The 12,613-nt window shown below is 35.0% G+C and overlaps 1 protein-coding gene across 1 annotated transcript in view; it reads left to right on the plus strand.

The window, feature by feature from the left end:
- The first annotated feature begins 1,750 nt into the window (after positions 1 to 1,750).
- The window catches only part of DPP10 (dipeptidyl peptidase like 10), a 1,417,953-nt gene continuing 1,407,090 nt past the window's right edge, over positions 1,751 to 12,613 (plus strand). Inside the window, exon 1 of the mRNA XM_078327944.1 lies at positions 1,751 to 1,975. Within this exon, the coding sequence (XP_078184070.1) occupies positions 1,916 to 1,975 (60 nt within the window). The 5' untranslated portion in view covers positions 1,751 to 1,915. The remainder of the gene's footprint in view (positions 1,976 to 12,613) is intronic.

Consider the following 12,613-nt stretch of genomic DNA (forward strand, 5'->3'; position numbering starts at 1 on the left):
ATTATTAATGTTATGTTTTTCTGCATTTCCAATATAGGCACTTAATTATACACATTTTCCTCTAAATATTGATTTAGCTGCATACTGCAATTTTTCTGTGTTATTTTCATTGTTGTTGAATACAAAATGTTTAAACAATTTTGATATAATTTTTTGTGATTTATGAATTATTTAAAACAATGCTATTCAGCCAAAATACAACATAAGCCACAAATGCCAGTCATATTTGTGACTTAGAATTTTAAACTTCAAATTACAAGGTTTGTTGGCCCTATGGCGCCTCTGGTTGTGCTCAGTGTGATGCCTTGATATTGCTACGCTGGATTCTTGAACACTGCCTTTTGCCTTGTTCTTATTGGCTCCATCTCTTTTCCCATGAATCTCCTAATTTCTCCAATACTCTTTTCATAAACCTCTGTGGCTTTGGTCGATCTGATCTTGCTTCTGTCACATCCTTACCTGCACTATACTGCTTAGAACTATAACCCTCTGAAACACAGACATCCTCAAACATGTAGAGACTACTTTGCCAGAATATTCAGATCCCTTTTCTGTTTTACAAGAGAAAATACATTTTTACAATTATGTTTTTTCACCAAAGTAATTAATTTATTTCATTTCACATTAAAGTTTATATGTTTTATTTTTAGGTTGTTCATAAAGCGTCCTTAATGTAGTTCAATCTAATAAACCTAGCATTTCATTAGCAAGATGTATTTTTTATGAATAAATAGTGTTAGTTTTCAACATCAAATATTTTACAATGAAAGATGGAAAAGAATGTTTTGCATCTACTCAAGACTACTGATCTTATTTCCAACCAGGATATATTTCTTCTAGTCAGTGTTGATGTGAAAATGGGGACTGGTGACTCAGAAAACTATTTACAAATATTTATAATTTATTTTGCCTAAAATGACATTAGGGACAAAGAGGTAGCCGTTTGGGGAGTTGGACTGGCATAAGCTAATTACTAGTTTGTCTCAAGTAGTCAAAAATATGGCTTCAGGGAAAGCAATGGTCAAACATACAGGTAAAAAAAGAAACCATTGCCGTGCTTTAGTGCAATATCCAAAAACTACAATAACTATTGTATTTGAAAACTTTAAAAATGTATCTTAAGCTTTCTCCCACCTTACAGAAATGACAGTCTCTTCTTTGGTTGTTATGGCTAAATTTTTAAAATATCCGTAGAGAATATCAGTCCTTTAAGCTACCGATATAAAATCCCCAAATTCTGACACTGCCAACAGGTTTTTTTTCCCCACAGCATTTACTTATGTTTTGATTGCAAGAAGTACCCAGGAAGGAATAAAATATAGTAACAGAATGAGAATGTTATGATTTTAAAAAAAACCCTGAGTTTAGGGTGTGGGGGGGAGGGAGAGAAAGAGAGAGAGAGAGAGAGAGAGAGAGAGAGAGAGAGAGAGAGAGAAATTTTACACTAGAGAAAGTATAATCCGGAGAGACAAGAGTTGAGAGTGCCCCTTTAAACGGCAGGACTGCAATTGATCTCTGTATGTTTTCTGATTTTCGTCCCTTTGAAAGGGGAATGAGAGCCAGGATCATTGGCTATACTGTGGAGCTGTCACATCCCCATACTGAAAAGGTACACTGCAAGTGAATTTAAACCGTTTTTGGCTTTCTATTCCATATTGCCAAGAGCTTTGAGACCGATGAACCAAGTAAATGCTTTATTTAGGGCTAAGTGAGATACAGATTCCTCCAATCTGACAGCGTTCCAGCCTCCAGAGTGAGGAAGCAGCAGAAACAGAAGCAGCAGAAGCAACAGCAGTGGCGGCAGCAGCAGCAGCAGCAGCAGCAGCAGCCCCTACTGAAGTCTAATAGAGGAGACTTGATATTAGTTCATTCTGGAACTCAGCCTGGGATTGTGCACTGTCCAGGGTCCTGAAACATGAACCAAACTGCCAGCGTGTCCCATCACATCAAGTGTCAACCCTCAAAAACAATTAAGGTAGGATCTGGTTTGGTTTCTTCCCTCTGCTTCTGCACATGTGTCTTCATTCATCTACCTAACAGATGGGCATTGATATATCAGGGTACTGACAGTGGACATACCTAGTTGATTTGAGTTTGAATTGAAGGTTGAATTGCAATAAAGCATTTGGGTCTGTTTGCATGTGTATGTAGACTGGAAAGAATACTTTCCACTGAACATTTCTTTCATCATGATGCCTTTGACTTTTTTGACTGAGAATCTATCAGTGGTATATTTCCAGAAGAAAGTTTAGTGAGTGTCTAGAAGAGTTTCTAGTGTATGCTAATTTTCTTGGTAGAACCGGTGAAGAATTTACAAACTGCTAGAAATAGATACCATCAAACCGACTACAAATCTGATAAAAGGATTTCATTGTCATATGAATTTTGGATCTCTTATTCTTTTTCAAAACAAAGCTAATACTTCAATGTGAGTGTTGAACTGGTGGTTAGACTAAAGAGATTATAGTGAGAGAAGATGAAAGACTAGAGAGAGTATAAAACCACATGTCCCTATGTATATCACCCTGTAACTTAAAACCAGTGAGATGATTGGAGACACTCTTTAATGCAGGTGTTGTTTTAAATTTAGGCTTTTCTGATAGCACATGATTAAAGGTAAAGAACAAACTCACAATTTCACTCTTCTGTTTTAGTTTCAAGTTGTGCTTATATCATTCTCTTTGTTTTTATTTGGGATGCTCTTACTTCCAAGAAGACTTAGAAGTGACCAGGTTTCCAATAAAAATTTACTCTATTTTGTCATTTACTTGAATTGTCTTATTATCTGTGTGTATATTTTGCAGCTTGAAGGAAAGTGGTGGATTCATCTCAGACTCTTTATGAAAAATTAAAAAAAAACCCTGATACCCTGACAGGTCATCTTGGTTACTGCAATCTCTCATTAACATACAAGTATATACCTTTTGCTGCTATTCCAGAATTTGATGACCCTGACTTTTTATGATTTACATTGTGTTTTTGTTTATGTCTCAGGCCTTTAATAATATTGCATAGACTGTAATTACAAAAGGAATATAATTTTCAACAATGTCTCTTCTTTGTGAATTTACCTACCCTTTGCCAGAGCCTTTCAGTGATAGATAAACCATAAACTAAACATGTTCCTCTATTTATTAGCAGTTACTTTTAAAAGCAATGGGGTTTTCAGGGTATATCAAATGATGCATAATTAGACTCCCATCATACATAAACATAGGGAGTTGACTGAAATCATGCAGAACTCATATTCAGAAAATTTACAACATCTCTAATGGCAAAGATTTGAAAATCTTTTTCAGCATTATATTTTCTGTGCTGTATCTAAGTTTAGAAATTTAAAAAATGTTGACTTTTGGGTATAAGTTTTCCTCTGTGTATCAATTTCCCACAGACATCAATTATATAAGCATATAACCACTGAACAAAGCCAAAATAGTAAACATATGTCACTCTACATTAAGATATATATAAACTCTAGTGGGAAATATGTGTTGAAGCCTAAAGTGGGATAGAGTTACAAACTGGCTGTCTACTGCTGAGTATGTCTAGCATGTCATAACATAACCAGTGGCTTTCTGTTTAAGAGTTTGAAGTCACAGGAATCAAGCATTTATTTTCCCTTTTCTTTATTGGGTAAGCACAAATGACTACTACTTTTTGAGACTTCATATCACTTTCTTTATTAGTGCTCTGGCATTGACTGCCCTCAAACAAACTATGGAACAAAAACTGTGTCTAGTGTGGGGGTTTTACATCATCTTGCTGATCTTGCAGATGCTCATTTTTACTTCTAACTACAGCTGTTGAATTGAAATAAAAAGCATCATAAAAATTGGACAACCCACCACTTAGCAATGTATTATATTAATGGCTTAATGAAAGAATCTTGAATCAAAGCTCTGGGTAATTTGGTTAATTGTACAAGTTAAATTCTTTTGTGCATCCTACTCCCAATATTGCTATGGGGAGCAAAAGATGCTTGTGATGTTCATAAAGTATATATAGTTGCAAGCACTGAACTATTAAAGGAGCAATTACTTGAGCATTTTCCAATTTGCAACAGTAAAAAGGGATAAGTGGAAAAGCTCTCTTACTTCAAATTATGTGCTCAATTATGAAACATTTATGGCTTTTGGAATTTATACTAAAAATGGCTATCTATATTTAGGTAATGCATTAGCCTATGAACAAAATGCAATAACAATATAAAGAAAAGTCCTAAGTGAGAGGGTTTTGGGAAGCTATGGGACATTGGAGCTCAAAATACTCTTTGAACTTTTAGAATTTTAGTTTCACGCATGGTTTTTTAGAGTTAATTTTTTTCCTCACTCTTAAAGTTACTATCTGATAATTTTAAGTAAACCTCCCTCATGGAATCTGGTTGGCCTGCAGATAATGATAACCCACATTGAGGATCTGGAAATATCCAGATACTTAATAATTTGCATATTGCTCCATTTTAGAAATTCTAAAATCTCTAGAGACTTTTTTCCCAAAGCTCAGTGTAATAACCTTTAGAGAGCTTTTTCCCCATCAGTATAGTAAATGCTGACTGTTTCTCCTCTCAACAGTTAAACTGCTGCTAAAAAAGAATGCAACTGGAATGAACAAAAATGAATTGCATTGCTAAAATAGATGTAAAGACCAAAAGTGTGCAGGAAGAGAAAATAGCTGTGTGTGTGTGTTTTCTTCTCCACTTGAAGTTCAAGAAGTGTTGCAGTCTGCAGTGTGTCAAATTCACCAATTGTTGCCAATGAAGGCTGTCTGTGGTCATGATGGTGTCAGAGTTGGAAGAGAAGGAACTGGGAGAAGTCATAATGGAACAACATGCTCAACAGTGTTCAGGTTGCTTGACACTTGCTTTTGTCATTCTGGCCATTCTTTAGCTCAGCCAGTTACTGACACACTTTTCCTGACATACTTGGGCAGGTATATTTCTATTGTCAAAACCAGTAATGGAGAGAAAAGGGAGTCAAATAAGGGTGCCAAGTGTGTTCTCAGATCACTTTAGGTGAAATGCTGAATGCAATTCACTCTGAAAACTTCCCTTTATTTCAGAGCATGTACAGGAGTAAAGCTTGTTCTGACATGATTACAAATCTTACTATCAAGGTAGCAACATTCATTAAAAAAATCTTTTACACTGAGATCTATAATGGAAAGTTTTAGGAACTATCTGGGAATGCTAAATGGAGAACAGATCTTTGCGTTATTATAAATGTGATTTCTGAAGAATGTCCCCCACCATAGGCAGCAAACTTGATTTTTTCGTTCACTGCTGTGGCTTCTCTTGGTTGCACTGAAAGTAAATTAAATCTTTCAGCCAAATCTCTGGTCTTCATTTACTTCTTTTGCTAGTGGAATTGCAAACTTAGAATTTTGTCTCTAAAATGTGCAGAGATTTTTTTCTTATTTCTTGCACATTTGAATATCAGTCTAGCATCCATGTGTGTCTAAAGTGAGTAGAGGAAATCCTCCATCCTTCTTGAAGTTATAAATTGTGAGTAACTTATCTGAGGTGGTGATTCCCAGATCAAGAATTATATGTATTATATTTTATATAGTAACTCTGAAATACAGTACACAATATTTCTTTACCTTCCCATTTAGTGACCACTCTTCTTCTTTCTCTTTCCTTTTTACAAGACCTGTTTGATTCATTTTAATACTGCCTTACGTCCAGTTTTTCACTTCCATTTAGAAAAGGGTCTCAAGGTCTAAAAGTTCTAGTTATTTCCCACATAGTCCTACTGCAAGTTTTTACAAACTATACTTAAATAAATCTTTAAGGTTTTCATTGTTTTCAGAGTACATCTTGAACTGGCAAACTTTTTCATGGTGACTTTTACTGTTTTTTTATATATTGTAATATTGATGAGTCATTGTGCTAATAAATACTTTTTCCCCCTTGCTGCTTCTAATCCACAGCCTCAGCCAAGTGAGGCATAGGATACAGAAGACAAGGGGGTAAAAGAGGATGAACATTTTATCATAAGAATATATTGTTAAATCTGTAGGCTTGGAACTTGGTGGTTAGGAAATAATTTCTTTAGCAAATTGGTATTTTGGTGTGTGACATTGCCATGAATTGGGATGATAAGATGGCATGTAACTATAGCATTGCAATCTCACTTGTTGTTAATTCTATACCCCTAACCTAAATGCTGGACACCAACATACTTGTACTTTGCATAGTACTTGAACTAGTATTGCAAGTTATTCTTAAAGGGTATTTCATAATTAAACATGTAAATTATATCCACAAAAATTTAGAAATGCAAGGAATGTTTAAGAACAAAAAGTTCACCTCTTTATGTCATTGCAGTATGCAAAATGGAAGATTCTCCAATTTCACTATTACAGTATATGAAATTCTAAGTGCAAAGATTGTTACATACTTCTGTATTGTACCTTTTGTAGGGATTCTTCTCTGTCTTAATCCTAGGAACTGTAGTCATAAGGAATAAAAAATAAACTTTATAAAATTATGATCTCAACATAGAGTCATACACATGAAAGAAGGAGTTACCACTGGTAACTCCTTCTCTACAGCAACTGAATTCACCAGTGTGAGTTCTACACTTCCATTTAGCAAGGTACACATTTTCCTTCAGCATTAGGATGAGTCATTCCAAGTGGTGATTGATGAAGAAATCAAAAGAAAAAGCTTACAAAAATTGGAAATGAGGATATTGTATGTGTGTGAGAGAATATTTTTTTCTCTCTTAGCAATGGTCTACATATTTTTTTTTTAATTCTGACATAGCTTCCTTATATGCTTAAGGCAAAATCACAGCCTGTGATAAACATGAATAGGACAGTCTGCTAATGACAAATTTATCACCATTTACAATTTCTATGTATGGCCAAGTATTTAAACTTTAAACAATTATAGGACAATTTAATTTCAAACTACTATAAATTCAGCTGTTTTTAAAATGAAGCATTATAATTTCTTCTTTTTAATAAAGAGTGACTATATTATAACAATTGGTCAGCTTTACATTTTATAACTTATATCTTAATAAAATCAAAAGTTTCTTTTTTATTCGACATTTATGGTGTCAATGTCAACTTTTACTTTTAAGAAGTATTCTTGTATAATATAATTTTGAGGTAAATTTGAACAGTTTTAGAGAAAATATTTAGTATTACTTTATTTTCTTCTTGAAAAAATAATTTATTAATAATTTTCTAGAAATTTGTGTTTTGGTCAGCTGCTGAAGACATTCTTGATGGTAAATTTGTGATGGCAAATTACTAATTCTCACTGAAAAGACATTATGGTTTTACAACTGAAGCATGGAATTAGTAAGCTAAGGTAGTGGTTCTCAAAGTGCGGTCCCTAGACCAGCAGCATCAGCATCTCCTGTGAACTTATTAAAAATGCAAATTCATGGGCTCTACTTAGAAATACTAAATCAGAAACTCTTGGGGTAGGGCCCAACAATCTGTGGTTTAACAAGCCCTTCAAGTGGTTCTGATGCATGTTGATGTTTTAGAATCACTGAACTAAAGGATTATAAAATAAGACAACTGTGCTATTGTTGACATGTAAGAATGGTCTGTGTTTGGGTATCACAGAAGGGCTCTGAACAACTTCAGAATAATACTTAGGGTTATTAAGTAGCATGAATTCTGTGAGAGCCAAAATCCCATCATTAGGTTAATCTCTTTTATTTCTCACAGGGATTACTTGATACTATGCCCTGTACCCAGTAGACATTAAATGTATATTTGCAGATTATTAATGATTGTTAAGGTCATTTAGGAGAGGTGATGCTCTAAGAGGACCTAAATAATATTTTAAGACCTTACTTAATAGGCAACCAGGTAAGAAGCCTTGCTTTTTGTTTTAAATTCACAGAAGATTTCCCGAAGAAGTATACTGGCATCTCTGATCTTGGGTTGGGGCTATCTGGTAATCAATACATTTTGGTCACTAGCAGGATTTAGAATCATACTAATTTTTTGTCCAGAAACTGTGCTGCACAAATGTCTCCCTTCTTGCCAGCTGTATCTGAAAACTGTCAAACAATGGTAGGCAGGAATATCATCACATTAATGCCTTTCTCCTTGTCTTCCTGGATGTTCTTTGGCCTTTATATATGTGCCAGCATGACCGGAAGTAGTACACAACTGGAACAACGTGAGTCATTGTGAACAAAGCTGGCCTTCCATGGACGGACACAGAATAATATTACATTAGCAGAACCCGATTTAAGCTGAGGGATAAGCTGTGAAATAAGAAAATTACTTCTGAACAGGCTTATTTCTTGGAAATTCTTCATAATACTCTGATATTCTTTGTCACCATTGGGAAGAAAAGTAAAATGCACACAGCCTTCACTACTACCTACAAATGGATATAAGGCAGATCGAATGACTTTTTCTTTAGAGGGGCATCTTTAAGTTGAGTTTTCACTCTCCTTTTACCACATGAATCATGTGGCCTTGGGGAAGGCAATTAACCCTGTTAAGGATTTTCCCCCCTCTAACAGAAGGGCAGTAAACTTAAATTACCTCCCCAAACAAAAATGCCATGTAAGTGCTTTGTATGTGTTCTAGTAGAAATTTTTAAGGATACGACATTTTCATAGAGTTGTATAGTGAGGATCAATTTTTATGACATAAAAGCTGAGAATTTTATCTGCAATTATTATTAACTATAATGATGATAAAAACTCATTTTGAAGTCACCAGGGGGATGAAAAGTATCTTCTAATGTTGTAGTAACATCTGCAAGATATCATCATGGACCTTTACCGGGAAAATAGGGAAAGAAGATTGGATTCAAATGTCATTGAAAGAAATGATTAATTCAATTAAAAAATGCAGTTACTCATCCCAGTGCTGTGCTAGCATAATGAAAGATACCTGGGTAGCTGCATTAATGATACATATGGTTGCACTGAGGAGGAATTTTATCATGGAATAAATACAGTCTTCATATTGTCTCTCTGCTTCTAGACTTCCTATTTCCTTTGCCTCATGTACCTTTCCCATCCCCAACCCCTCACCCCCACCCCCACCCCCACCAAAATGGTCCTTTTGGCAAACTCTTATTTTTACTTTAAATCTTATGCAGAATTTTCTCAGTGAAAATTTTCTCACATTCTCTTAGTCATACAGTTATGTTCTTGCCTATGTTCCTACATAGTCTTCTGTACCTCTTTAATAACAATTAATCTTCTGAATTATAATTATCTGTTTCCATGCAAGTCTCACTACTAGCTATTAAAGGGCTCTTTTATTTTATTTACTTTAGTTTATCTTTGTGTTTATCCTAATATCTGGCACATAGCAGGTGCTCAGTTAATATCATTTGAATAAAAGAACAGTCAAAGCTATAAATTCATTTCTCTTCCCAAGAAATGTAGTTTGACTTTTGAGTTCAGAAATATACTGGTCTTTATTGACCTAAGCAGAACTAAACCTGTTACTTTGAAATATGAAAACAACATTTGAAGGAAATGACAAGGTTCCTCATTCCTCAGGGATTGTGAGAACAGTTTGCTATTTCTTTTGAGGATAAGTGTCTTCTGTAAGTAAAAAAAAAAAAAAAAAGATTTTGCATTATGAACACTTTTCTACATTAAGAAAGTCTTGTGTCTAAACAGAGACAACCCCCGTCGTTCAGTTTTGGAGCTTGGGTTAGCATAGCAGACACAAGTTCCTGCTGATTTCAGTAGACAGGGCTTTTCAGGGGCACTGTTTGTTCTGGCACTTTAGTGAGGCATTTTCTCATCAGAAACCTTAATTTCCAACATGAATCATTGCTGACGGACTGAAAAACACCACTTCTCCCAACTCTGGTTTCCAGAATTTTTCCCTAAGAAAAATGGGTTCTGCTTCATTTTAATGGAAAGTAAATAACATGAAATTACTTCTTGTAGTTAAAGATCAGCCCTTTATTGCATTTTTTGGATACAGTGAAAGAATTAGGACAGAGAGACTATGCAAGGGAGGCATTTTTGATTAAGGACGGGCAGCTATGACAAAATTTTTTCTTTAGGTATATCCTCTGAAGGAAGTAAAATAGAATCAAGGAACAAACTCAAGAACTGTTGTTGGTAGAGCAGTGAGCACAGCATGGTGTGAGCAATAGAGCGCAGGACGTGTTCTCTCATCATTTCAGTCATTCAGTATTTCATGAAAGAGAATTCAAATGTGAATAGGGTGACAGCTTCTGTTTTTGAAGAGCATGCTGATGATATAAATTAATACGATTACAATGTAAAGTGATGAGTGTTCAATGTAAAGCGATGAGTGCTAACTGGGATAAATACAAGGTTGGTGGGAAGGGGGGCATTCATCGGCATTCACAAAACCCAAACCAGAGTTCTGCATAGGAGTTAGATTGACCAAGAAAGGAAAAGAAAATAGTTCAGACACAGAGAAAATGTGCAAAGTTGAAGAAAAAGGTAATGCAACTGTCATGAAAGCACTTAATCGTTGAGACCAACTAGATGACAGAGGGTAAATGATAAGGAGGGGTGCGAAGTGAGGCTGTCAATGCATAAAGGGAGGTGGACTTTGTGTTATGTTTTCAGAATTTGGCTGTACTCTGACAGCAAGCTTAAACACACATGGTCCAGGGACAACGTTTTGGGATCTAAATTCAGGACCCAGTTCTATGACCCTGGGAAACATTCCTGAGGTTTGCGTCTTCAAGTAAAAGGTAAAGATGCTGATACATTCCTGGTCCATCTTTCAGGATAATCCAAATATAAGATGTTATTATTAGCCAGACAGGTTTTACAAGAGGTAAATCTTAACAAGAACAAAGGTTTGTCATTAACTTTATTTAGACAGGTACCACCCACTTTCTTAAAGGCTATTAATAGCTTAATAGATGGTCTTTAAGTACTAATTTAGTGGTAACCTTCTAATCTATGTCTTTTTTGACTAACGCCAATCATTTAGCTGTACCAAAAATTTCCTCTTTAATATTTGAAAATAATATACTGACAATCATTCTCTTGCATATTGGTTGCTGATTCATTATTTCAACAATGTCTAGTGATACATGAATGGCTTCTGTTAATAGCATTATGTATAATCTCAAAGAATACCTAGAAATTTCAGGTGTAGAGGTGTGATAATTATTTTCTTCCTCATTCTCCTGATTATGTATACTATATGTTGTCTTTAATAAAGATACATTGTGTTTTTTAAAAGATCAGTTCCAAGGGGTTGGGGGCAATCTCTCTTGATGGCTCACACCATTTTCCAGAGGATAAAGGAAAATTAAAGTACATTTGATGTGCTGTATTTCTACAGCCATAAAACTTTCAAAGTTTCTTAGAGATATCCGATTCTAGACCCTCACTTTGCAGACAAGAAAGCTGAGGATTAGAAAGGAAAAATAGGCAATCATGACCATTGTCCATTCACTCCTTTAAAAAGGAACTAACTTATGATCATGGTCTTTTGAGATCTGGGGTAAGTTAAAGAACATATAGATTTTATTAATTGAGATGATTTCCATTGAAAGCAAGAGAAAATAACATAAAAGTTTAAATAAATTGGCTAAAAGAATAAGAAATTATAATTTCACAAACTGAAAAAGTTTTACACCTCCAGAGTCAGTTAAATTGATGCCCAAATATCATGACCTAGAACCCAGGCTCTTTGCATCTTTCTGCGCTTGTTTTTCTCAGACTAAATTCTGTCATGGTGACTACATGGTTTCTTCAGTTCCATAACTGGCCTGCAGACATGACAACTGACGATGTCCAGTAGACAAGGAGTGTTTTTTTTTTTCTTTGAATTTCTTTTTAAGAAAGAGTACCCCACAGATTTTCCATCAACTCTTGTTGGTTAGAACTAAATCCTGCACCAATTCCTTATCTATCTGCTTGATGATACACAGGGTTGAGTGGAGAAAAAAAAAAGTAGGTGATACAAGTAAATATTGGATTCTTTTGGAAATGGAGATTGGATGGTTTGAAGCTAGAAGACCAAAAGTACATACCACAGAGATCAGCAAAATAGATTTTAGAATCTGATAGACGTATAATGTCCACAGCACTGTAAAAGACAGGCAATGCCATGATCCAAGCACACTTTCAACAAATATGTATTAATTTAAAATATAACATTGTCCCTGATTGCCTGCCTTACAGCAGAAGCTTCTTTGATCACCTTTGAGCAAAAGCGTGGGTAGAAAGTTTTGTCTCTGTTCTTATTAAATGACTCAGTATCCAGTCAATTTTCATTGTGTTTTCTTTCCTTTATTTTTTTTTTTCTTTGTTAACATGTCATTGGACTTTCTTCTATTTGCAGAACATGAAACAAAATAATGGTGGTGTTCCTCATCAAATAATTAGTGTTCTCAGGGCCTATCAAAATTACCTCTTCTTTGATACATCTAGAGACTTAAACATTCAGGAGCATTGTTCTTAAACCTTTGTTGTAACACCCAAATTCCCTCAGGGTTAAGGAGTAACTTGAGGACTGTGGTTAGATGAGCAACAGTTGACACTGTGATGACTGGGATGAGCATGCACCCACCTAAAGACATACCAGAGTAAAACCCCTTCCCCCTCCAAAGAAATACCTTGATCTCTGACTTTTGTTTGCTATATTCACTATCAAAACCCTTGTATTA

The sequence above is a fragment of the Callithrix jacchus genome, chromosome 6, assembly GCF_049354715.1.
Source record: "Callithrix jacchus isolate 240 chromosome 6, calJac240_pri, whole genome shotgun sequence".
Lineage (NCBI taxonomy): Eukaryota > Metazoa > Chordata > Mammalia > Primates > Cebidae > Callithrix > Callithrix jacchus.